The following is a 28,000-nucleotide window of genomic DNA, read 5'->3' as shown; positions in this document are numbered from 1 at the left end:
AGAGCCGCTACCACGTGCCCTGTAAAATATATATTTCACAAGGCCCGCGATAGCATCCCTGTAGTTATGATGGTGATTTGGTGCACTACGACATATTTATCTTAACATTTCATATGCCTAATGAACCCTACCTTCAAGCCTTACAGATGAGGGGTTTATTGGGTGCTTTTACTACTTACAAATATGCAAATACTTCCCACAAATAAGGTGTAGGGTGTACAAATATTGCCAGCAAAAATAGTAAACGGACACATAGGGTCTTGTGCCCCTGCTTTCGCTCGCACAGCTCCATGGACTTGTTTGGAACAATAGTGCACATCGTACCAAAGGAAGAAACTACTATTACAGCCTCAGAAGAAGGAAACCTGTAGCTGCTAATGTGTATACATAGGTGCAAAGAAACAATTATTACAAAAACCGTTCAATTTTCCAGTTAAAACCCATTTTTACTCGCTTTTAAAATGCTCCCATTTGGGAATTGGACATATATTTTTGCTCATTTTACTTTAATAAATAGGGAGTAAAATGCTCCCACATCAAGTGTATCCGAAGCAATGCTACCTCCTTTGAGTCATGGCACATCAAATCTCTCCACTATTCATTTGGTATCCTCATTTACTGCTGACACCACAATATTTTATGGGGCTCTTGGGATTAGGCTTTTTACTTAAAGGCGCAGTGATCAACACTGTTTCATTGATTGGGTGGATTGTCTTTTTATTTGTTTATTATGCTGTGTTTAAACCTCGTCTGATAAGCCAAAAGAATTTCACTGGCATACAGACAGGGGGGAGGGTCTATGGGCGTTGTTTGGTTATTTACTGGGGGTGCCTGTCTAGGTGTCCAGTCTATGACCTTTTGGAGTACGCTGAGTGAACTGGCTGTGACCAGATCACTCTTGCAAACAATAATGGCCCTTCGTTGATCATGGGTGCAGGTTTGTTTTAGAAATTGAGGCAAACTCAACGACACTATAGTTGTGGGCAAGGGGATTCGGCAGACGTGCGTGCGTGCTGGGCCCCCTTGCTGTTCGACCTGTACACAAACACACTGGAGGAGCATTTGCTTACTTTAAATGCAGATGACCCTGGGTGTGGCGGCAGAAAACTCCACGCTCAGTTACGCAGATGATGCAGTTTTAATTGCAAAAACACTGAAATCAATTCAACTATTGGTTGTTGGGTACACTGCTTATGTCAACCACAGGTTAAGACGTGTCTTCCAATTGGCAAGGCGCTTAAATGGGCATAAACTAGGAGTACCTAGGTTTAGGCTTTTAACACCAACATGACCTGTGCGGCCCACATAGTTAAATCAGTGTACAAAATCAGATGGATCTCTGGGGCATATTTAGATTTGCAACTATCAGGCACTACTCTACCAAACATATGCTGACTGTTCATAAAGGCAAAGCCATAAGGGCAGGGATGTATGGCTGTGAAATATGGGGTTATGCACATCCTACATGTATACAGACTGCTGAAAACGATTCTTTAAGAAGATTGCTGTCCGTCCCACAGTCTACCTCGGTTTATACTACCCAACTGGAGACAGGAACTACGTACATAAACGAAAGTCTATGCCCGACCTATTCTATTCTTGCACAGTCTCTGGTCGGAGAGTGGAGAGAACCTAACTTAGTTCTTGGTAACCCATTTATTGACATTAAATGGTTGGTGTAAGGTTGGGTTGCCTCACTTGTCTCCTTGTCATTACTTTGAGCAATGGTATTTCTAATTAATTTGTATTCCTAGTTTGCTGTATTTCTTTCAGACTGTATTTCTGTATGCTTCTGCTGATTTGTGTGCATAGTCTGGTGTTATCCAATTAAATGAAGATTGGTTGATGATTACCCATGAACACGCCAATTCATATGGCCATCCCTGCCCATTATCTGCCACTCCCTAACGTTCCTCTTGGATATCTGTAATTCAGCGAAGTCTACCAGTGTTATTTCTCTGCAGTTTTCTGAGAGTTAGTAGCTGCTGTAAATGAGTTCCTAGTGAAATAAGTCAACCACTTAATTTATATAATTTAATAGAAGTGCTTTTATCTACCAACCTTCTCCCATTATTGGCATTGCAACATGTGACAATGTGTCCTCGCATGTGCTCTTGGATTAGAAGCCCTGTTGAAAACACACATTAGGAAAGCTAACAGTTTTGACTTGTATAGGTAGCAGATGGGAATTTGCCAGTCTTCGGCACTGCCGTATGCACCCAGCTGGAAAACCTAAGATTCTGGCCATTGGTTGGCAAATTCCCATCAGCTACATGTACACCAGTCAAAACGGTTGGCTTTGCTAATGCTTCTTATTGTCTGTCCTGTTGCTGCCGGCATTCAAAAAGTATGTAAGATGGGGCCTGCTAAATCATTTGTGATTGTAATGATTTGTATATGTTAATGGCTATTTCTGGCAAGAATTGTTTGAAATGTAAATGTGCTGCGGGTGCAGCTCAGATGTATTGTGTTGTAGTGTTTATGGATAGAATGAAAATAACCATAATGGAGAGCTTGTATTGCCATAAGTAACTTCCTCATATTCAGTCAGTTACATTGTAATACATCGAAATACCCAACTAGACTTCTTCAAATAGTTGGGTAATCTGTATTGCATTTCATACCAAATTCTTCCAGTTCATAATGACTTTAATCTTTGTCTCCATTATTACTCACTTGTGGCACACAATGTATCGATCCGGGAAAATGAAGGGCTGAGTCGCCATGACTGGGTATTAAACCCATCTTGCATATCATTGTCCTGCACACCCGGTATTGTTTTTATTGTTTAAGTCTTCATTTTCCTTATTGCTACTGATGTAAGCAAATGTAATGCAAACTCTTATATAAAACAATTTAAACTGCATCCTTTAGAATTGCCTCTACTTGGGTCAAATGGATGGACGTAGGTTGACGTGACATGTAGGACTTTGGCGATGGCTCTGACTTAATTGTTCGATCTATTTCAATGTGGGTATTATGAAAATGTTGTATCTTTTTAAATGTCTTTATTCTTGGTTTACGATATCATATTTTAATCAATTTCTGGGCTTTTTTATTTCTTTAGAAAGCACGCCTTAAACTGTCACAGGATGAAACCTGCTCTCTTCAGTGTGCTGTGTGAGATCAAAGAAAAAACAGGTGAGTTGGTTTCTTGACTCATTAGCAAAAATGACCTTTTCCTTACATTTTAAGAGTGAACTCTGGTAATGGTAAATATGAAACATTAAGCTTGTAATTTCTGTTCAGCAGTGATCTAATCCATGGAAATCCAAACAATTAACCTTTAGCATATGCCTTATTGTGTTTCGTTTGTTTGTGATGGCACAAGGTTCTTTGAGACAACCTTGTACATAGGACAAAACCATTATCGCTGTAATACAATTACCGGGCCTCTTTACAATTTGTAAAAAAAAAAGGGGTACGTAACTCCTGCACTTTCAATGCCTCCAGGGAGACTGCCATGTCTTGGCTTGCGTTGGGTTAGTGCAATACAGGGATCTTTGTTGTTGTGTTCATGCATGTGGTGCCAATGGTGCTAGGAGGCATAGATTGGGACTACAGATTGATTGTGGAGTTTGTAGTGTTTGGTGTTTGTTTGGATGTATGTTTAAGGTTTGTATGCACAAGCCGCAGAGTTTGTATTCTTATTGTGCGTTTGAGTGTCGCGTAGGACTTTGGAAGTACCTCTGACTACCAAAAACAAAGTTAGGCAAAAGAGCCCACCCAGAAATGGAAGCAGTTGCAAAAAATCAAGCCACATACAGCAAGTCATAACATGGTCCATCTAGCAATATATGAAAGGCATAACAAAGCATTGGAATAGGTGTAAGGAGTAACATTAACCAATGTAAAGCAGGGAGTATGTAAAGTGGACTTGTATAAGGGTCTTCTACACTACTGTGTGTAACATTTTCTTTCTGACTGTAGTTAACCTATTGTGCTTTGTCTCTTTTAGGGCCCTCCAGTATTCCATTCTCAGCAGGGAACCTTGACCTGTCTATGACTAAACTTTCCTGAGACCTTTGGCAGGGTAGACATTTTTTAAGGGCATCTTTATCAGTTGGTGGTTGGCTTTGAATCTGCCAGTCATTCGCTGATGCTCTCAATGTTGAGAGCAATCCTGCTATTTAAATGGCTCCACAAAGGTCACAGCTGGTTCTCTCAAGGTTAAGGTCTCATCTAGCTTTCAGCATCCTGAAAATAATCTTTTTGTAAGTTGGACACTCGTACAGTGTGAAAATCGGGGCATTCAACCGTTCATAATGCATAGTTGTATTTTCAGACCTTTGCTACAGAGTTTGTTAGAGATGGCACGGAGCGGAGGCTAAATCTGGGGGGAGGAAAAATGCTTAGTATTATCCTTCAGACAATGCGTTCACATTCCATGGGCTTATGAAAGATACTGAAATTGTGCTTTAAAAACGTACTTTTGCATAGAGAAGTTTAGAAGTCTGCAGTCAATGTTGAGATCATTGTGTGGATTATTTGTCTTTGTTTAATGTGAAATTTAATCTGATTCCTTATTTTCTTTTTCACCTGGTGGGAAAAGATCACATTTGGATGTAAAACTATTGTGCTTTTTTGGCAGGTTAATTGGGAAAGGTTTTCTGTTATCACATAGCTATCTTGCACATGGACAGAGATAGTTGGTGTTAAATTAGTCAAGATGTCATGATGGAAAGTCTCATTTATACACTCTTCCTGAAAAGGCATAGGGATGTGTCCTGCTGTGAGGCTGTTTCCATATCAAGACTTGCTGTACTGTGATGTGACCTGTTTTGGCTTCTTTGGAGACTCCTGAAAGAGGATACCTGTCCAAAATGCTTGGACTGAAGTGACCCAATCATGTCTCAGAGGTACAGGTCTGTATGGACCCATTCAGTAGAACAGAGGGAGAAACTTAAGTCTGTTTTAACATGGACAGCCCACTGTATACAGCAAAGTTAGTCTTTCCTGATGATCAAATTAAAAGCTTTGGTCTGTAGCCGAGGCCTGGCTAATTCAAACCGTACAGATCATTGGCAAATAAGTGGCAGCTTCACAATTGAATACTAAGGTATTTCTCTGTGGTATGCTGTGAAAAATGTTAGAGCGGCCATTGCACCATTCAATGCGTTCTACTCCACACTGCAAATGTATAATGTCAGTATTTTTGTCTACAATTCTTGACTAGCATTTTCTTCACGTTTAAAGTGCCTATCTCTTTTTTTTAATGTCAATTGTTGGAGACCAAACCTGTAAAAGAGAGACCATTCTATCTTACTTTGCAGCTTTTCTAATTGTTTTCATAATACTTTTAGTCAACTAAATTCTGAGGTTGACCTCAAAGTGTTCATTTCATCGGTTATATTACTTGCATACTTTTTCAGTGGGCTTGCGTCGAGTCCTCCAGTCTAACTACCTATTCCCCATGCATCACTGGTAGATTGTTGTGCTGGCTATTATTTAAAAACAGTTACAATTGTGTCCAAATAAGGATTCATAGTCTTTGCCTCTTAAACGGTTATTTTTTGCATTGGGTGCTTTACAAATCTCCAATAAATAAATTGGCCTGCCTTTTTTTATAGTATTCCTGCAGAATGCAGAAATAGTATCAAGCATCCATTTAGCTGATCTAAAGCAATCTGCAGGCAGGAAGCAAGTATTTACTTTTCATCTACCTGCAGGTATTCTTTCATCTTGGCGCCCTTTCCGTCTTTTTTCTAGACCGATCACCCATCTGTTTCGTGAAGAGGTTGCGAGGTGATTGACCCCCATGCCCCCACTTCTATTCCATTTTTTTGATTCAATCTTTTTAGATTGATGAATCTAGCTTTCCCTGGAAGTATCTGAGCAACAGAATGTGCAAAGAGAAATGCCAGAATGTTCCCTTCTTTAAATTCCTCGACTCCATTTTCCAGATGATTTCATTGACGTGCCTTCAGGAGGTGAGCAGGCCTTCCCAAGCCGTTCCAAACTTCTGATTGGTGGATTAAGGGGCTACAAGAAGGGAAAAATGCCAAGGTAAGAAATTGCTAATTTATAAGCGACTTTCTTTACAATGGCAGTAACCTTTTTAAAGTTCATTTAGAGTAGTTTTAAGAAAATAAATGGTTTAAGGGATGCAGCCTCTTTTCAGGGATTGTTCTGAGTTGACTCCTTGTGGTTATCTCGCATACTTTTTGCATGTATCAAATCTGGATGCTTGAAGCAACCTTACCAAAGATTCAAATTGGTAATCCAGGCAGTTCTCTAGACCCTATTTGCTCGGGAGGCTGCCATTTTAAGGAATCTTTTAAAGCAAATACAGATTTTAAAAAAACCTTGAGGCCAAGAGGTTACGTAGCAGCTTTCCTTTCATGCCTGAGAAGATGTTCACTTTGACAGATTTGCAATTTCCAGTCTGCATTACCGAATTTTATTTTAGCATACTACCATTGTCTGCCATGGCCTTGATTATGGTTTTGTCATACACTATTATCTTCACCTGTCAAATATACAGTATGTAGCCTACTTGTCATTGATGTCAATTGTCTGTCTGACTAGCCAACAAGGGGGGTGTATCTTAAGTGGAGAGACAAAATGGCCTATGCTGCAAAAAGAGTTTCATTGGGGGTGCTATGTTGCATTCTATTCCAGTTATGGGGTCAGGGCTTTATTTTATTGAAGCTCGTTGATATCCCATATCTGCCTCTTTATTCATGTTAGACTGATACCTGAGCACACTGAGTAGTATTGTGACAAGATAAGAATGTGAAAACCTGGGCATTTTCCAGTTATCAATTTACTAAATTTGTGAAACCATTTTATTTCTTAAATGGTATATACAACCTTAATGAGCTTCCTCTGGCAAACCTATTAATGGTTTCACATTGCATGTCTATTATTTAATACACATAAACTACCATATGCTCACGCTTCTCTTGGCCCTCTCATTACATACATAGAAAAGACTCTGAATTATCAATTAAATCAAATATCTAATGTCCAACATTTTCTAGCAAGCAGTGATTGGCACCTGGTTCACAAAGAGCTTTACTTGAGAATAGAGGAGCCACCATAATCCCAACATGCCCTCATCACATCCGAGAGTGGAATACCCTACTACTGTAGAACTTAGGTGAACAGGACATAAGCGTGCTAGGTAGATCTACATAGTTTAAGAGTGGTTAATAATTTGCATTAAATGTGTCCATTTGATTATGTTGGCCATCAACTTTTCTAGCGCTATAATGTGCTTTACCCTGCCTTACCATATAACTTTCATGGGACCCTCTTCTCTGTCCCATAGTGAACTAATGGGCAGGTTGCTTACCAAGAGTAGACTTGTAATGAAAAAGTGACTCGGAGGAATCTACTCTTCTAGTGACTTTTCCACCAGTACATCCCTGGATTGTACTGAAATCATGACTGATTGGGTGTTCAGGGCTACCCTCCATGAAGGAACTTCCATGGCACTCCAATCTAAGCATGTGTGCAGTGTAGCTCCTCTAAATCCACACCCTCTCCAGCATTTCTCAAATGTCAAGTGTTGAGCCATTTCAAGTGTCAGGGCATGGAAGTTACCCTTTTTCCTTCTTGAAAGGCTAAGATTAGAGTTGGAGTTCAAACAACTAAATGCCCAAGCTGAAACTAAACATCAAGAGGTGAAACTAAGAGTGATGCAACATGAAATGGATATGAGAAGGGATGTCCTTTGATTCTGCTGCTCTTTCAGGGTCATCTAGGCCTGCTAGTCCTAAGGGGCCCCCACCTGCCTAAAGAAGCAGTGAGTATGTATGAACCTAAACCTGATGTGTTGGGTTGGCTGGGTACGTTTGAATACACCCATGGTCTTCAAGGAATCGGTGGGAATTATTTTAATTAATTGGCTCATGTCTAGGCTCCCCCTGAATGGCTGTGATGGAGTTGGGTGCCCTTGAAAGAAAGGATTCTGAATCAGTAAAGCTGGCATTAATAACCAGATTTGGAGAAACTCCTTCCCAGTACCTGAAGAGGTTTAAGGACCCTGAAAATGACTGATGTACCCGTTGCAGGGCTACCTGGGTATGTCTAGGTTTGGAAAACCTAGATGTTTGGTATAAGAGGCACTGAGTGAAATCCTTTTGAAGGAATGAGGAACCGTTCTTCTTTTTTTTTTTTGTTGGAATCTATTTTTGATGCCTGCTCTGAGCAGAGACAGCACTTGGCTGACGCAAGACATTGATCCCAAAAAGCTAGCACAGGCTGCTGACTTGTTGGTAGCCAACAGGGCCACTCATAAGGACCATGGGGCAACTCACAAAAAGGAAGAGGGCAACGAGAAGTCTAATTTCAACCATCCAAAAGAGGGCCACAAACCTAGCAAGGGTAAATTCCATGGGAAACCTGGTAGGGCTAGTGAAACCTCTGGTGCCAAACCATTCGGGGGTCAACAAACCCCCATTTCAAAGAACATTTGGGAAATGTTTTGTATGTGGGTCTATAGATCATGTTAAAGGGGATCCCAGATGTAAGGGTAAACCTTCAGGGGTCCGCACTGCCTCCTTAGCCTTCACCCCTGAGGGAGAAGCTGAAATGGCAAGTGCACACTTTCAATTACTGGCTGAAGACCCCATTGGAGTTCAAGCCAGTGTTTCTTTAGTGTCCTTGGGTCTGTGGGAACAACAGAATGAGGATGTGTACAACTCCATACCAGATTACGCAAAAGAATATTATAAGGACAGTGTTCATGTAAATGATCAGGAAACCCCTGCCATCAGACACAGGCAAGCATTACAGTGGTAGGGGAAAGCTTTTTCAAACCTGTGGATGTGGTTAAGGTTCCACTAAACTTGCAGGAGGCAGGATCAAAATGGTTCCTATTCTGCCAGCTCTCATCCAGTGCAATAATATGACTGTGCCGAATGAACTGCCAGGTAGAGTGTCCTGTTGGGAAATGATTTGAAAACTCTTGGAGTTCTATCTAGTACCCACAGGCCTCCCAGCAAAAAAGCAGGAGCAAACCAGATTGGCCAGAGAGGCAACCGTGAGACTCTGTTTGAGGTTGAGGTGATTTGCAATACCCCCAGTCCCCTCGAAGGCCACCCTTCTATTCCCTAGAAAAAGAGACCGGAGAAATCCAAAGTCTCTGGCAGGAAAAGGTCTCCACCCTAAATATGTTTACAGGACAAGAACATCCTCGAGAGGACTGTCCCAGGTCACCCATGCAACCCCTTCTCCAGCTGAGGCCGAGTGGGAAGACCAACCAAACTCTGTAGAGACAGCTACTGGTGACTTAGAGCTGGAAGAAAACATTCCCTGCTTTGGAGGTCTGGATCATCCTAGACACCATCCTGAGCTGCAGACTTTACTTGCAGAAGGTGGACCCTCCGGGGCAGACTTCAGCAGAGGACAATGGGTGTGTTCCTCTCTAGAAGGTCTGCGCCAGCATACCGCTACCCAGCTGAAAAGGCAAGAGCCAGGGAAACATAGGCTTTACTGGGAGGATGCCTCCTCTACAGTGAACCTACTGAAACTACCCCAGGGGACTGATAGTGCCCCGGGAGGTGAGACGGTTCTTACAGTTGCCACATGAGATTCCTTTGGCTGTTTCAAGAGGACTAAAGAGGTTATTGCTGTACTTCTACTGGCCCAAGATGGAGGCTAATGTAGCGAAATTCTGTAAGAGCTGCCACATATGCCTCACTTCAGGCTTTTTCATAAGGAAGTCAACTATGACGAGGATCCAATTTTATGCCCTACTACATGCAGACCATGTGGAAGAACTGTGGAGTGACTTAAAAGTTCTCAACAGCCTACCATCCCCTAACAAATGGGTTGGTGGAGAGGTTTAGCAGAACTGTGAAGAGCATGATGGGTGCTTTAGAGGAGCCCCTTTGAAGAAAGTGGGACCTTCTACTGCTATGCCTTCTCTTTGCTTATAGAGAAGTTCCTGAAGCAGGGGTCGGGTTCAGCCCCTTTGAACTTCTATATGGTCATCCGGTCAGCGGCCCTTTGGCCTGATCAAGGAAGGGTCTGAGAATGCTCCTTCCCTACAGCCAGTGAGAGTCTGACTATGTGCTAGGCCTCAGGAAGAAGATGGCCCTCATGACAGAAGCTTCAGATAACCTGAAAGCAGCTTGGGCTCTAGTGAAACATTGGCATGACCAGAAGGCCAATATGGTGCTGTTTACTCCAGACCAGCTTGTCTTGGTTATGGAACCTACAAGGCAGAACGCCTTGTAGGACAAGCAGACTTGGACCCTTCAAGATTGTGGCTAAACTTGGAGAGGTCAATTATTTTGTGGACTTGGGCAATACCAAGGAGGCCCCTAAGGTCTATCACACTAACGGTCTGAAGGCTTATTTTTCCAGACAAGTACTGGGAGCTTTGCTTCTAGCCTCTGATCAATAAGAGGAGAGCAAACATCTCCATTATCTCCTCGGGGGACCCGGAGATGAGACAATTGAAGGAATAAAACTCTTTTCAGATTTGATTCTGATTAAACAGAGCCTGGCACTCCTGTTGCAGTTTTCCTCCCTGTTCTCGCTGACACCAGGCTTGACCTCTTGGGGCCAGCATGATATTCTCACTGGTGACAGTTCCCTGTCAAAAGCAGGGTGTACAGAATGTCGGATTATGTAAGATCCCACATAAAGGAAGAGGTCAAGAAGATGCTTGATCTTGGGATTATTCAGCCACCCACACGTTCATGGGCTGGTCCAGTTATACTGGTACTAAAAGTAGGAACCAAAGAGTTGAGATTCTTTGTGGTCTGTAGTGCTCTTAATGCAGTCACCACGACTGATGCCCATTCCTTACCCAGGACAGATAAGCTGGTGGACAAACCTGGTTCAGCCAAGTTCTTCAGTACATTTGACCTGACCTCAGGCTATTGGCAAATAGCTCCGACAGACCATGCCAAAGAGAAAACTGCATTTTCCACCCCAGGAGGCCTCTACCAGTTTAAGGTTATGCCCTTTGGACTAAAATGCACCTGCTACATTTCAAAGGATGGTGTATTAAGTTCTGAATGGATTAGGGGACTTATGCATGGCATACCTGGATAACATTGCAGTGTTCAGCCCCACTTGCGATGAGCATCTGCAACATGCCCATCTGACCATAAAGGCTATGTCATGATGCTTACCTCCAAGGAGCCAGGTCCAACCCAGCAACCCCAGAGGCAGGCATCATTCCCCCCAGGGAAGTGCCAGCGGGCCCAAGTTGGGGCCCTTTGGACACAGTCCTGGCGCCTTAGGCGTCAGGCTCATGTTGGACCCCTGTCCTGGCGCCTTAGGCGCCAGGCTCATAAAGCTAGACATGTGTTCAAGTGTTTTAATGTGCACTTACCTGAAGCAGACCATGCTGCTACATCCAGGCCCTCTTGAGGCCTGAATGGAACTACTTTACCTGTGGGACTAATTCCCACCTGGGTGTGGTCGGGGAAGGATACATACCTGATCGGTGGAAGGATACATACCTGGAACTTCTTCCAAAGCTATTTAAACCACGCCCGATCAGCAACTCACGCTTCGCGTTGTTCTGCTCCTCGCAGCTGGACGCTCACCGTGTCAGCTCCTGCATCTGGACTTCAGCCACGCCTGTCCGCATCCTGGGTCGCCTGCAAAGGGAGATAAAAGAGAATTGGAGAGAAAGAAGACCTTACCTGCTAAAGCTGCATCACGGAGACCTCACACCGACGATCCTGAAAGGGAAGACATCATTTTAAAAGCATTTCGCTTCGATCGCTGCAGCGCTGCATTTCACTCACCTTTCCTGGGCGCCTCCTTCTTCAGCAGCGATCATCCGGATCCGCACCCACTTCCCAGAGCCTAGAGAGAAAAAGACCAGAAAACAAGGTGAGAGAAGGAAGGGAATAGGAAAAGCTCAGTTTCCTTCTAAGACTTACCTGTTGGGTCATTCCCATTTCATTTCGGGTCCTGCCACTCCCTGGCATTCCGGACCCCGGCCCCTATGGGGAAAAAAGACAGACATCGAATGAGCGAATGCAAAGACATTACCTGAACGCTCATCCAGAACTTACCTGTCATTTACTGGAACTGCACGTTTCGCTTCGGGTCGGCGCCATATCTCCGGCATTCCGAACCCCGGCCCCTAAGGGGAAAAAGCCATAAGCATTAGCGCTTCCTGCAATAAGACAATGAACATTATTATTAAGCTTGAACTTTTGAACTTGCAACAGAACTCTTACAGCGCCTCACCTGAATAGTCAAGCTTATTTTGAACTCCCATCAAACCTCAATCCAGTGAAGTAACTGGGTTTCAACGCGCCCCAGCATCAGAAGCAGGATGGAAAACTCATCCTTCCAGACCCTAAGGTGAGACTTCACAGGGAATCGTGGAAGGGTATCGTGGAGGGTTGGAAGGGAGTGTGAGGCATGATAATTATTCCGTCAGTAGGTAATACTCCCTTTTCACGCACAGGGGAATATTCCTGCGAGCCAGAAAAGCCAGAGTAGAGGGGCCCTTCCTGTCCATCTTCAGAGTCCTGCGCTTCACCATTGAAGAAGCATCAGCACTCGAAGCCAGACCCACGCCTCCGTGGGAATCAGGTGAGCGCGACAGGCTAGTAAACGTCAAATTGGTCAGAGCAAACTGGTCCATCTCTGGCATGAGGAAGGAGTATGTGAAATAAGGCTATTACCTAGCAAAGTACAAGCTGTACAAGGCTGGGCTACCCTACTACTCAGACCCAAGTGAGAGCCTCCCTAGGTCTCATTGGGTATTACAGAAACTTATAGAGAACGATGGGACCATAGCTTCTCCCTTGAATGTGTTCTCATTTCGCACAAATTCCTTGAGGACCGGTGGAATGAGTGCACTATGGCTTTTGAAGGACTGAATAAAGCCCTTTATCAAGCTCCAATTTTAAGAGCTCCTGAATTCTTCATTGTATTGACAGTTGCTTCTAACACAGGGATATGTGTAGTTTTGAGTCAACTGGATGAGAATGGCAGGGAACACCCTAACCGCTTCATCAGTAGGAAACTGAAGGACCGTGAGACATGGTGGGCAACTATTGAATGTGAATGTTTTGCCGTTGTATGGTCTCTGAAGACGTTTGGGCCATACTTTTATGGTTCTACTTTCATTATTCAGACGGACCCTTGAGATGTTTAATGCAGATGAAGGGGGGAAACACCAACATTGTTAAGGTGGTCAATCGGCCTCCAAGGGTTTGATTACACCATTGAACACAGGTCCGGGTGTAATCACCAAAATGCTTAGGGTCTCAATACTTAGTAGCCCCTTATCGTACCTACTCATGTAACATTTTTTATGTTCTCCAGCATGGGGTCTGGCATGGATTCACATGCTCATGAATATTCCCCGTCGTCAGTCCGGGAATCCTTGTTAAAGAAAAAATCAGTATCAGTTTAGTTTCTGATGTGTCTTTCTCAATAGTAACCAATCACTGGTCTCTGGGTCATACTGCCCCCAGCCAATGATTGCCCTCTCCCTAAGCCCCGCCTCTGGCAGCCATCTTCAGATTTTTACTGCACACTCAAGTGTTGGGAGTCCTTGTGTTTAGCTCTCGAGCTTTTGCTGCGTTTCCGCACTTTTTCAAAGAGAATTTCTAATTTTTCGGTCATATAGAGCCTCATGCTCCACCGTCTCTACATCCGATTAACAGGGATCCGTGTCAGATTTTTTTCTAAGCCCCTCAAGGGTGAAGATTTCATCGAGTTATGCTTCTTGGAGGATTCCAGAAGTTTCTGCGGCCTACCCGAACATGGCCCAGGAGAAAGGAAGCTCGACGCCCGGAAAGCTGTTCAGGGTTTGCCCTGGATGCCAGCTGCAGAATGTGTTCAAGGAGGACGAGCACTCAATGTCTCTACTGCCTTCATGAGGACAAAACGCACGTGGAGAAGGACTGTGCGTTTTGCAGCAACATGTCGGAATGGACCATCGGGGACCGACGCCTTCGTCTCTCCAACTGGCTGGAAGGAAAGAGCCCGTCAGGTGAGAAGAAGTCCGAGCAGTCTTCTAAGTCCTGTGAGGGCGGCCCGGCGACGGGGCCCCAACAGAAGGCAAAGCATTGCGAGTCCTCGGGCACCAGGAGTGCCGAATGGTCGGGCTCTTCGGCTGCCAGGCAGGGTGCGCCTTCCCCCGGCACCATCAACCACGAGCCAACGCTCTGGTTCGGGGAAGAGGAAATCTGAGAACCCGGGTAAGCATCTGGAGAGGCCCCGGTCGATCTCGAAGCCTTCAGCCGAAGGTGACCCTCCCCCCAAGGTGAAGGCCTCAAGCACACCCCAAAGTGGTGAAGGCCTTGATTCACCCGGCCAAGGCCTCCATCGAGGAAGTCGCGGCGGCCCTGGCGCAGCCTGTGGAGGCTACACCAGTGGAGGCGACCTCGGGGCCCAGAGTCTCCCTGCCTCCGCGGAGGGAAGCCTCTTTCAGACCCATCGAAAAGACCCTTGTGAAGACCCCGGCGGAAAAAGATGGGGCGGTGGCCATTGTGGACACAGACACAGTATCCGAGGAGGAGCTGGTAGAAGTCTTAGAGGGCCTTGACGAGGGCGTCGAAGAGGCCCGTCCCCACGGGAGGGATCCCGACAAAGGTGATGACGAGAGTGACGGCGGCACCAGCGAGGGTCCCAGTCACCCGTCGCTTCCGGAGCCGCAGGATAGCTCGGCGGCCATTTTGTTGGCGATACAATGCTTATGTTACGAGATGAGGGCGATGCCCTTACCACCGACAAAGGATCCGGAACCAGGTTCGACGGAGGAGCTGGAGCCAGGCCCGGCAGGAAGCCCCCCCGAACAAGAGAAGATGGATCCCTCCAGCCCTGCCTTTTCAGCCCTCATGGCCTGCTCAGCCTTTACCCACGTCCCCCGTCCCTGGGGATGACACGGGAACGGACGCGGCCATGACGGGTACCGACGACGGCGGTGGCGACAGGACGGAGCTCCCATCGCCCCAGCCCGGGCCTCCCCGCCCGACTAGATCGGATCTTTCCATGCAATGATCGCCAGGGCATCCAAGCTTTTTCAGCTCTGCCCCGAAGAGAAGGAAGGTTTCCTTTACCAACTGCGCGAGGCCAAGAGGAAGACAGTCCTCGCCGTGCCTCTACTGAATGACATCTGGGACGAGGGTCTCGCCCTTCTCAAGAACCGGTCTATGACGCCTGCCAAGAGGGATCGGTACGAGAAGTACCGGGTCCCCGACGCGGCCCCTTTGTGCAACCGACCCCTGACTCGGTCGTCTCAGCGGCAGCCAAGAAAGCGGGGGTGGAGGGGGCATCGGCCTCAACGTCAACTTCCCCGCCGGACAGCGAAGGAAAGAAGCTGTATGCAATGGGACGATGAGTTATCTCGTCAGCGGCAACAACGATTAAGGCGGCCAATGCCCTCGCGATCGTGGCCCGCTAGGACAGGGAGTTATGGTACAAGATCGCCCCCTTGTTGGACTTCCTACCGGATGACAAGAGGGCCGAGGCCCTGGAGATCTATCTTGCAAGACGACGAAGTGGCGTCGGACCATGCCATTACGGTGGCAACAGACATTGCCGACACCGGTTTCCACCAGCTAGGCAACGGCGTTTGCCTTAGACAACGAGGGTGGTCAAGGCGACGGATTTCCGCCTGGACGTACAAGCCAAGGTTTTGGACATGCCATTCGACGGGAACAATCTGTTTGGGGAAAACAGTGGATGAGTCCCTCCAAGCCATCAAGGCAGACACGGAGACAGCTAAGGCCCTAGGCATTCATCCGGCAACGAAGGCCGTCCTTTCGGAGCACCAGAGGCAAGCAGGGTGCCTCCAAGGGATTCGGCGGTGGCTCCTCTACGTATCGCCAAGCGGCCCGCTCCTCGTCGCAGGAAGCCTATAGAGGATGAGGCAAGTCAGGTGGACCCCACCGTCGTCGCCAGGGAGGCCAAGGCAGCAAGGTGTCCCCCAAGCAAGATTGAACCGACAGCGGTGTCAGGGCCCCCACCGAAGCACCCCGGTGGGAGGCCGGCTGGCGAAGTTCGTCAGTGTGTGGGAGTCCATCTCCACTGACCGTTGGGTGCTGGACGCCCTGGCCCAGGGGCACGCCCTCGAATTTCTAAATAAGGGCCCCTGCATTCCACCTGTGGCCAGGAAGGAAAATCACGTCCCTCAACTGCTATTGGAGGTAAGGGCGATGCTCAAAAAAGGTGCCATTGACCTCGTCCCGAAGAGGCTCCAGGGCTCCGAAGTATACTCAAGGTACTTCCTTGTGAAAAAGACAGGAGGATGGCGCCCCATCCTGGACCTGCAACGACTGAAAAAGTACATCAAGGCACAGAAGTTCCGGATGGTCACGCTCCAGCACGTGCTGGGACAGCTGGAGGAGGGTGATTTCCTGTTGTCGTCGGATTTGGAGGATGCATACTTCCACATCCCCATTCTAAAAGGACACCGAAAGTTCCTCAGGTTCGTGGTCCAAGGACGGCACTACCAGTTCAAGCCCCTCCCGTTCGGATTGAAGTCTGCACCCAGGGTGTTCACCAAGTGCCTCGCACCGGTGGCTGCGCCTGCAGGGGATACACGTCTACCCCAACCTGGACGACTGGCTAATCTGAGTAAGGACAAGGTAGCTCGCCATAGATCACACAGCGAAGACCGTCCAGCTGCTCAGACCTGGGATTCTCCATCAACTTTCCCAAATCCCACCTGGTCCCGTCGCACTGTTCCTGGGAGCCAATCTCAACACAGTGGCGCATCTGGCATCGCCGTCTGAGGAAAGGACGAAGGCCATCCTGGGCAAGGTGCAGCGTCTGCTGGCCATGGACGTGGCCTGGTTGAGGTCCATCAAGTCACTTCTCGGCATGTCGTCCTCGTGCCTCTACCTCGTACGCTTGTGCAGGCTGCGGATGCGTCCACTGCAACAGTTTCTCGACGCCCGTTGGATTCAAGCGGCGGGCAGCTTCGAAGACAGGATATCGCCCAACGAGACCTTCCGCCAAGCAATCCGGTGGTGGGGGCACCCGCACGCGCATCTCGTGGCAGGTATGCACTTCCAGCCCCCGGCACACCTGGAGACGATGCCTCGCGCATACCAGAGATCTCCGCGCGAGGCCTTTGGCTCCCAGAGGAGAGGTCACTACACATCAACGTCCTGGAACTCCAAGCCGTGTTCTGGGCCCGTAGGTCGTTCCTCCCGTCCCTCAAGGGCAAGGTGGTGTGGATCTTCACAGACCACACCACCACAATGTTCTACATCCGGAAGCAGGGAGGCACCAGATCCCCAGCCCTATCCAAGGTGGCACTGGGCCGGTGCTCAAGGGATGTTTCTGGTACCCTTCCATCTGGCAGGGATAAAGAACACCATTGCCGACTGACTCAGCAGGGAGCTGCGCTTGTGCCACGAGTGGGAGCTACGACAGGATCAAGTGGACCTGCTATTCCAACGATGGGGCAATCCCCAGATCGACTTATTTGCGACGAACCCCAAGTGCCGAATGTTTACCAGCAGGTTTCCCCAGCCGGGGAGCATGGGCGATGCCTTCTCATTCCCCTGGGACGGCCTGTTCCTCTATGCGCTCCCGCTGTTGCTGCTGCGACTCATCAACCAACTCAGACGGTCCTGGTGCAGGATGATCCTCGTCACACCGGCGTGGCCGAGACCGATCTGGTTCCTGGACCTTCTGGACATGTCAGCGTCCCCCCCAGCCCCCCAGTCAAACTGCCGACGGACGCGGACCTCCTCTCCAGAGGAGGCGCCATCCTCCACCACGACCCGGGGTCGCTGAACTTGCAGGCCTGGCTCCTGCAGCACTAGAGTTTGGAGGGTACGATATCCAGGGGGACTGCAAGGAAGTGCTTGCAAAGGCCAGGGCGTCCTCAACTCTCAAGTGCTACGGACATAAATGGAAGAGGTTTTCTGTCTGGTGCTGAGCACAGAAGATTATCCCTCTGCAGATTACGGCCCCTCAAGTGCTGCCATACTTGCTATCGCTGGCCCATGCCTCCATCAAGATCCATCTGGCGGCCATCTCCCGCTACACCAGAACTCCGGGACGCTCATCCCTGTGGTCCCATCGCCTGGTGAAGGAGTTCATGAAGGGACTGTTCTGATCTTTTCCGCCGGTAAAGGCTCCAGCCCCGGCGTGGGAGCTCAACATGGTGCTGACCAGGCTCATGGGCTTGCCATTCGAGCCTCTGCATTTGGCACAGTTGAAGTTCCTGTCGTGGAAACCAGTGTTTCCTGTGGCCATCGCATCCGCACGACGAGTGGGAGAGATCCAGGCCCTCTCTTGCAAGCCTCCATACCCAACTTTCCACAAGTCGAGGGTGGTGCTCAGGACGCACCCCTCCTTCATGCCCAAGGTGCCGTTGGACTTCCATCTCAACACGCCCTTGGTGTTACCTGGTTTCTTCCCGTCGCCTTCGTCCCCGGCCGAGAGGACTTTGCACTCGCTGGATGTAGCTAGAGTGCTGAAGTTCTACATGGACTGCACAAAGAGTTTTCGGAAGACATCACAGCTGTTTGTGAACTTTGGACCTGTAAACCAGAGGAAGGCCCTATCAAAGGCTTCCATTTCCAGATGGCTCTACGGCTGCATTATGCACCGTCATCGGTTGGCAAACCGACCGTTGCCCGGCCGTCCAAGAGCCCATTCGACCAGAGCAATCGCTGTTACCACGACGTTCCCATCTGGTGTGCCCCTGCTGGACATCTGCAGGGCTGCTACGTGGAGGTCGACGCACACCTTCACAAGATTCTACTGCGTCGACCGGGATTCCAGGGAGGCGTCTAGAGTCGGCCAGGCAGTGCTGCGCAACCTGTTCACCTGAAAGTGGGCCTGGTGAGGAGATAAGAGATGCTTAATGTTGAGTTGATGAAATGCTTAATGTTGAGCCTTGCCACCTCCCGTGGTTGTGCATGTGTACTGCTATGTATTCTTATATTCATGAGCATGTGAATCCATGCCAGACCACATGCTGGAGAAGGAACAAGTTACTTACCTGTAACTGTTGTTCTCCAGCATGGGTATGGCATGGATTCACATGCGAACCCTCCCTCCTACCCCTCTGCGGCTATTCAATGGGTCCTACTGCCACTTAACGTGCTTCCAAATCCGAAGATGGCTGCCAGAGGAGGGCCTTAGGTAGAGGGCAGTCATTGGCTGGGGGCAGTATAACCCAGAGATCAGTGATTGGTTATTAGGAGAAAGACGGTTCAGAAATGAAACTGATTTTTTTTCTTTACCGAGGATTCCCAACCTGACGACGGGGAATATTCATGAGCATGTGAATCCATGCCAGACCAATGCTGGAGAACAACAGTTACAAATAAGTAACTTGTTCTTTGCATTCTCCTACTCATAGCTCCTTGCTAGCAGCCAGATTCTGGTTTTCAGAACTTCAGCATCTGTCGAGTCTTCCTTTGATCAGATTGCCATTGATTCCCAACTTGCTTCACTAGTGAGATCACCAGATGTGGCACCCTCCCCACAATCCTCCAGCTTGGCGGCCTGGAATATGCGCATTATCCAAGTGGCCAGAAAACCTTCTATGAGGGCTCAATATTGGAGCAAATGGCTTTGTTGTTGCCACTGGAGCTTAGCTAAACAGCTTTACCCCGGGCACGCTACGGTCGACACTGGTCTTTCATTCGTGTCTCACCTAGTAGCTTCATGGCATTCATGTCTTGTCTTGCAGGACCTACTTATATGCCATTGCGGTCTGCCTGTCCACTGACAACTGTTCCTTTTTTTTGACAAATCCGGTCATTAAAAGGCATTTTGTGGGTCTTCTGCATATTTTTCTGCCGGTACGTACTCCTCAACCCAAGTGGGATTTGAATGTGTTACTCACTGCGTTGTGCCATAAACAATTTGAACCTAGGGCCACTACAGATCTCAAATACCTTTCGTGGAAAGTCACCTTTCTGATCAGTGACATTGGCAAGGAGAGTAAGCTCCAGCCTCTTTCTGTGGAACATCCGTTCCTCACCTTCCATAAGGATAAGATTATGCTCTGCACTCATCCTTATCTGCCAAAGGTGTTTACCAATTTTCATTTGAACCAATCAATCTCCTTACCTGTTGTTTTTTTTTTTTTCCCCAACCCGGCATCTGATGCCGAGAGAATCTTACACAACCGGTACATCAGGTGAGCCTTAAAGTTTTATCTCGACAGAACGAGTGAACTCAGGGCCTACATTCGAGGACTCGAAAGGGAAACCAGCTTCCAAGGCAACTATCTCTCGATGGATAGCCTCCTGCATTTCTGAAGCCTATACCATTCAGAGCCTTCAACCTCCATAAGGCATCCATGCCCATCTTGTACGTGGCAAAGCGGTTTCTGTTGCCTTCCAAAAGTATGTTTGGGAAACCATAGCCAAGGTGGCTACATGGGCTTCCCCATCAGCATTTTGTAAGCATTGCTGCTTGGACCTGAGCTCCAGGGCTGTTGCCCAGTTTGGCCAGGCTGTCTTTAAGAAGTACTTGCTGTGGTGCGTGCTTGGGAATATCCCAGAAGTATGGAGGAAAGGGGACGGGGATGTAAGAGTATAATAGTTACTCACCGTATGTAGCAAGGCATAAAATAACCGGTATCGCATCACAATTTGTGATATGTTTTGCTGTTTACTTTAACAATCATGTCGCACCAACTGTGATATGAATTTCCACAGCAAAAAAGAGAAAAAAGTTGTGCCTTTTAAAGTTCTGCCTCTGTGCACTGCAGGTGAGGCAGAAGCACACGGCTGGGCTAAAAACATTGTATCAGTGTTGTCAGCCCAGCCCGGATGCAGCATCATCACGTCGTGAGAGGAGGATCTCGGCCCCCCTCTCACTCTGGCTTAACTTTCTTGAGGTACGGAGGCCGAGGGAGTCAGTAGGGGAGGTTTGGGTGGGGGTGCCGGGCCCTTTTCATGTATGTTTGGGTGCTGGGTGTAAGTGTCTGATATTTCTCCTGCCCGAACTGGCGGGAGAAATTATTCTCGGCCACTTGCTCACACCCAGCACCTGCCATAATAACACAGCTTGCTGCTCGTAGAAGGCCTTTCAAAAGGCCTTCTGCAATCAGCAGGCTGCATTATTATGGCGGGTGCTGGGTGTGAGCAAGTGGCTGAGAAATATTACATCAGACACTTACACCCAGCAACTGCCGTAATAACGCAGCCTGCTGCTTGTAGAAGGCCTCCTCTACGAGCAGCAGGCTGCGTTATTACAGCAGGTGCTGCAAAATAACTACTTCAGATTTAATATTCGAAAAATCTTAAATTTGATTAAATGAATGATGAGCCCATCATCACTCTGCTACTTTACACTGCTCCCGCACCATTTGTGATGATGAAAAATGCTATGTTTTGTGGCTGGCACATGGTCGCTGCAAGAAGGTCAAAAGAGAGACATACTACAAACACAATTTCAAAGGATCTGGTCCCTTCTGACTTTCAACCAGGCCATGTGGTGTATGCCATAATCCTGTTCAGGCTTAATGACTGTTTCAGGAGATTTACGGAGTGCCTACAGAGATGTATCTCCTTATCTTTGGTGTCCGCATCATTGAACAGCTCGTAGCAGTCTTGCACATTATACCTTCTGGTCACCTGTTGAAGCACCACCATTGTGACTTCAAGTTTGATGCACTACACACACATCTAACCACCTCATTGTAGCCTTCTTGATGCCTGGTATCAGGGCAGACTGCATCACGGGGTAGAGGTCCGGGCCCCCTCAAGGCCACCCCCACACCTTCCTTAGTGAGAAGCCTTGCTAGTGGTGTTAACTATCACTGGGACCAGGTGGGAGGGTTGGTAGGTTGGGTTGCAGGCATAGGGGATTTTGCACTAAACGCGCAGCAGCAACTTATGAGTTATTGGCACCTTGAGGGGCTGCACTACAAGAGGCCAGCCCAGGATCTGTTTGCTTGCCTTGGTCAATGTGGTATGCACCACAGCCATGGTTCTCGTTCTGACACCATAGTGTTCTTCTTGCATGCTAGCTCACACCTTAGCCCTCTCAACATGCACACTCACTACTCTCACTATGTATTTTTGCTAATTCTATATCATGAGGTACAACTAATTCTGGTGACATTCAATATTAGTACAAAATTGCTAATCAAAAACTTTAATTAGCAAAATCTGCTAATCAATTTTAAACTAATTTATGCCTTGCCGTAGTGACTACCTTACTCCTAGTCCCCTTTCCTCCATATGCCCACCTGCCGTCCCCTCTAAAAAGTATACTTTATTATTGCTTAAATGGTCTCAGACCTGCCGATAGTAAAGGACTGAAGGGCGATGCGCGGTGCGGAGCTCAGGAGGGTGAGGTTGCGGCCACGTGCAGTACCCCGCGAAAAAAATAAAAGGACACAAATTTGAAATTGTTCATGCTTTTTACGAAAGTGCTCCGGTCCCGTACCGAAGGACGGAATGTCCCACAAGTATGGAGGAAAGGGGACTATGGACTAGAAGTAAGGTAGTCACTACGGTGAGTAACTTTATTATTGTCCGTTTTTACCGCAGACTGAATCCTCAGCTGCAGTATTGCACCCATGGGTGCCCATTTTGTCAAAATGGCCAGGGTTGTCTTTTTTCGCTGTTTCTTGTTGCAACGGTACTTCTTGAGATTTACTCTGTGCGCCAAACTAGGTTTGGTCCGTTTGTTCGATTTGGCTTAGGCAGCCTCCAGCGCTGAAACCCGCCTCTGGCTCCAGCGTGTTTGGCAGGGCAGGAAGTGAGGGAGGTTCCCGAAACTCTGTGTGCTTAGTGTCCTTGGTTACAGGAAAGCACCGAAAGGTGATTGGCTGGTGGGCTGTCCTTGGAGTACAGCCACCCCACTGTGCTAGTGACAGCTAGGCTGCGAATGAATAGGAGAAACCTGCATCACCGTTCAGCTGGACCCGAGCTCCAGGAAGATCCTCCGGACTCACTCGAAGCAGGACTAACCAAGTCTGCGCCACCTCAACAGTGCTGGACGCCAGAAGCAAGGAACCGCAGTGATACTATTTGAGAGTAGCTGAAACCGCGAAGTGCCGCTCATCTGAATGGGCCCATTGCTGCTGCCGACCTTCAAACCGTAGTACAGGAGTCCACAGATGTCCTCCCTCTTGTCCCCACAACTGAGGCCCAGGAACAGGATCTGCAGAACTACAACCGGAACAGAAGCCAGTTTGAACCTTTACTGTGTACTGTGAAACTAGGGGTGCTAACCTCTTGCATGTTGCTTGCTCTCACTGGAGACTTGCATTTGCTGTTCTTTGCAGAGTTGCTTGCAGGTTTGCCCTTTGCAAGCCTCCAAGCTTGCGGCCCAACAGTGATTCTTTTTACAACAGAACTCTCTCTAACATTGTGCAAGACTTTTGTGCTAGTCTTCAAGAAGTGGCTCAGCTCCCCTAGACTTGGCTCAATTGACATTGGCTGTCCTCGCCGCTTGCAGACTCTTCTTAACCTCCGACTTTGTGTTAAACTGGCCCTCTAAAAAGTCATACATACCTTACTTGTATAGCTGGAAAAGGGTTAACCTACATTGCCGTGGGGATTCTAAAGTGCTTACCCGTTTGAGAAACGTGTTAAACATTCCTAACCTTTTCCTTTTTGCCATAACTTCAGTATTACAATTTAAGTGTAAAAATGTATATGCCCAGTGTTTTAACTATTGAACTCACCTCAGGGTGTAGGGAGTATCTGTCATCCCAAAAGGGTATTTACTTTATTGAACTGAAGGAGTGTATTAGTGAAGTGTATTTAAAGTTTTGCATATCACTAAAGAAGGCTTATTCTAAAACCAATGGTCAAATTAATAATTATTTAATCAAGAAACCTTGAGAATAAGTGTTATTTGAAAACCTGTGAAACTGTTACAACTCTACAGCTCACAATGACCCCCCTTGAGATAAGCCTCGCTGCCCAGTCACTCTACCAACTTGTGTAGTACAGGCCTATACCAAAGGTTGGGTTACCTATTGCCAAAAGGACAAGGCTGGTGTAGTCTCCCACAGGGTTACTACATACAATCTTGCCAAACACTCATCTCACTGCTACACTAGGCTAGTGTTGACTATCAACAAAATGCTTAAAGCTGGCAATAGCAGATCCCAATTGACGACAAGTTGGATAGGAAATCTTTGAACACCATTCGCGGATGAGCAATGAAAACAGACATGCACACTTACTAGAACAGTGGCCCGAATAGTAAATGTAGGTTAGCGCACCAGATGCCTCAACCAAAACGATTACTCTGATCAAATTAGGCATAATTTATCAGGAGACATTGACTCTGTGTGAGAGACATGATGAGGAAGATGCAGATTTTATACATTTGGTATGGGACTGCCCTGAAGTACGGAAGTTTTGGCCCCAATCAAATGCAATGACCCACAACCTGACCGATATTGCAATTCCAGAGTCCCCAAAAATATGGTTACTCAGACTATTTGATAAAACAAGTATTTGTTTTGGACGCTTTGTTACAGGCTCTTGGTGCAGGGGCCTCCTACTTCAAAACAATGGTTGTGGCTTTTGGCCTACTGTGACACATATGAAACCCAGTATTTATTTTAATTATGATGCATTTGTATTTTTATAACACGCTGGATACCGGAGTTCACTTTCAAAGCGCAGATCCAGGATTCAAACCTCTGTTGCTCTTGCTTCCAAGACCAGCATATTGCGTCTGTGCAGTCCTCGGTTCTTAAGTATGGATGCATGTCGTCACCCAGGTGACGGCCAAACGAGAATTTGGGCTCACTGAGGTTATCTGATGTCACCGGCTGGAATTGGTAGTCATAATAGGAGTATAGATGGGGAATCCTAATAGCGTGACGGGGAGCCTTAGTGGCAGCGGTTGGGTCTCTTCTAATGTTTCTGGACTCGAGACTGTGTATAGGGGGCTCAGCCCGATAAAAACAGTACTCAGTTAACTGAACAGAGATGGGGTAGTGGGATGGAATGCTGGCGGGAGTGGCATGGGGTTGTGAAAATGTGGAATGGACTGTCTTGTTTATTATGTTAGGTTGTGGTTAAGTTGATGGAGATTCTTTTTTTTTTTTTAAATACAAGTTTCCTCTCCTCTTTTTTTGGTCTCAACCTCCAAGCAGGTTATTGGTTTAGCTCGATATAAATTGCTTTTATCAGTGGAATTAGTTGTTACCTTGTACTGCCTCAGTGTCTACCTTGTACTGCCTCAGTGTCTACACATGCAAATTGCTAGAATTGCTTCAAATCTTCATAATTTGTTTTGTTTCTACTTGTTTGCCACTATTCCAAGTTAATTGGCTATTTAATTGGAACACTGATTGCTTTATGTTTTGCAGTGCTAAGTATCCGAGGTATTCAGGAAGAAGATCCACCTGATGCACAGCTTATGAGGTTGGATAATATGTTGCTGGCCGAGGGAGTGGCTGGGCCTGAAAAAGGAGGACGAGGAGCTTCGCGGACTCTAGCTGCAGCGGCAGCAGGAGGCTGTGCCAATGACAACAGCATTGAACACTCGGACTACAGGGCCAAACTTTCACAGATCCGACAGATCTATCACTCTGAGCTCGAGAAATACGAGCAGGTGAAGTCTCACCATGAATGCTGTTATGTGACTGCAATCCTTTTTGGTTTCTAACATGTAGCAGTTTAGAATCTTTATTTTCCTTTTGTCATTCTCTGTTCATTCATTATAACCCTAGCTTTTTTTCAGTTCTCCAATATAGTTTTTCCTTATTTGCTTATTATTCTTCGCCCCTTTTCTTAAAATACTTAGATGGTTAAAGCCCTTTAATAGGAGGTAAAGCAACGATTGCGCTCGGTGATGGCCTTTACTGGTCAAACTTAAATTTGGATTCTTAGCTGCAGATATATAAGTGTGGTGATTTAAATATAGATCACACTGCACATTTCAAAAGTTCTGTTTGGAATTTTCCACACAACCCTAGACACTGCCAAAATTATGGCTGTAATGCAAATTTAATTTTCAGTGATTTATTCCGAAAAATGTATGCATTTAAATAACACAGCCAACAGTTTATAATTCTGGGTTGAAGTGATTTTCTATTTACCTACTCCTATACTAAGAAAACACTTCTCAAATACTACATTTTCAATTGAAACCCCAGCAAACCACTATGCTCTCAATCTTAATGCATGTCAATAAGTATCTGCTGTTGTTTAACCTATATGCAGGCTTTGTTTTTCTGCATTTGTGCCAAGCAGATTTGCAAGCATTGTTGATTTTTTGACTTTCTGATATAATATTTTATAGAATGGGAAGTATTGGTTGGCTCAATGGGTATGTTGAGTTTATATAGCGCTTTAGACTTTTATCTTTACAAACTGAAAATAAATTATGGTAATAAGAATAAAACAGAAGTGGCACCTTGAAAATGCTAAGGGAGAGCTTGCCAGTTTTTAGGAGCAAGTAACTCAAATGAGAAAAAACTGGATTGAGCACGCAGCACTATCAAAGATGCCCATGGGGGAGAAGTCTGTCAAGTCATGGTTTTAGCTCTGGGACTTGTACTGTTCTAAAATGCCACATGGAAAAGATAAAAACTCCATGTGCCATAATCCAAATGGAAAAACTAGACTGGGTGATCTTATCACACAAGGCTACATGTAATTTGAGCGCTGAGCAGCAAGTGGCCCAGGGATAGTCCCAAAAAACTGAGACTAGCACAGGGAGCATAAAGGAGTAGATGGAGAAACCCACAAAGGTTAAGCTGAAGCCAGTCCATGAATACAGGCAGACAAAGGTGGACGAACAAGGAAGGTGGAGCGAATGCTGGAAGGCTACATAGAATGGCAGAACAATAAACGTGATGCGAGAATACCAATTGCATTATAAGTGACGTGGTGTAATGCTCGAGATATTCGACAAAATGAAGTGAGCTGAACGGACATAATCTGAAATACACAAGTCTAAGAAAAATCGAATGACTCTCGGATTACGGCAAGACTTGGGAAGTGAAAGGGACTGAAGTGGAAGATATAAAAGATGAGGGTGTAGGACAAAATACAATGTTGAATTTTGAAGGGTTACGTTGCAGTGTGCAAGCATTCATTTCCAACTTTCCAAGAGAATGTAAGGGTAGAATGTATTGCATCTGTGAAAGTGGTAAAAGAAAATCTTTTGTAGAAATGGAACGTGAGATTAAAAGGGGAGTCTTATAAAGACAAATCAGTAATTGGTCAACGAATTAGCCTCTTGGAACTCTGAAGTGTGTGTAAATAAGAAAAATGTCCACTCCAAGAAACTGAATAGTTGTGACCAGAAAAATTACTCCAACTTGAAAATGTTAGTTTGCTAATGTGCATTTGAATGCAATGTGCAGTGTGACAGTTTACCTTTTCTCTGCGCAAGGGCATTTAACAATCCTTACTTTTCTAATGGATTGTCTCATCTCATGTATTAATCATCTTATGATATTTGTATTCCAACTTCAGCTGCTTCGGAAATTCTTTTTCACCAGGGGACGCTGTGTTCGAGACCGCAGAGTCTAAGTCCCTCGAGGACCACTGTCGGGCGTCGATGTCATCCGCTGTATAAAGGGCTCGAGCAGCGCCCGTTACCCCAGTTCCGTTTTTCCAACGCAACTGCCTCGTGTTACGAACAGCACATCAAGAATTTCTTCGATGTCCTCGTCTTCAACTCCCTCCACACCCAAGACAGGGTTAAAAGAATGTCTGAAGTGTGGCAGGAAGATGTCTATGACCAACCCCCATCGGAATTGCCTCTGTTGCCTCAGCCCAGACCATCGGGGTTGATGAGTGCGGGTCCTGTCAGGCAATGTCAAATAAGGCTCTTAGGGAACGCAGTGGTAAACTGGCGGTGGGGGAGGATAAAAATGTAAGTCTTCGAAAAGCAAAAGGATTTGGATGAAGCCGGTAGAAAATGTCGTCACGTGTCGGAGGTCGAGATCGGAGAGTCGCTCGAGGAAATCTTCCTTGTCTTCGACTAAAGTCAAAAAAGCAACATCCTAGGTCTTCCTCCTCATCCTCTTCTGAGAGGAGAGTAACTTACCCTTCAAAGCACGATTCCCCAGAAAAATGGGAGGCCTTCAGGGCTTGATGCTTAAAATATTCGAGAATGCGGCCCAGACCCCCTCGAAGTTGCCGCGTGG

General features: G+C 46.7%; 1 protein-coding gene across 1 annotated transcript in view; it reads left to right on the top strand.

Annotated features, from left to right (window-relative positions):
- The window catches only part of LOC138447638 (pre-B-cell leukemia transcription factor 1-like), a 345,584-nt gene that overhangs the window by 87,342 nt on the left and 230,242 nt on the right, over positions 1 to 28,000 (top strand). The window contains exons 2-3 of the mRNA XM_069603845.1: positions 3,068 to 3,141; positions 25,208 to 25,452. Of these exons, the coding sequence (XP_069459946.1) occupies positions 3,068 to 3,141; positions 25,208 to 25,452 (319 nt within the window). The remainder of the gene's footprint in view (positions 1 to 3,067; positions 3,142 to 25,207; positions 25,453 to 28,000) is intronic.

Source organism: Ambystoma mexicanum, chromosome 3q (genome assembly GCF_040938575.1).
Source record: "Ambystoma mexicanum isolate Mex_15411 chromosome 3q, UKY_AmexF1_1, whole genome shotgun sequence".
Taxonomy (NCBI): Eukaryota; Metazoa; Chordata; class Amphibia; order Caudata; family Ambystomatidae; genus Ambystoma; species Ambystoma mexicanum.
Note: the sequence above shows the minus strand (reverse complement) of the source record. Positions and strands in the feature narration are given on the sequence as shown.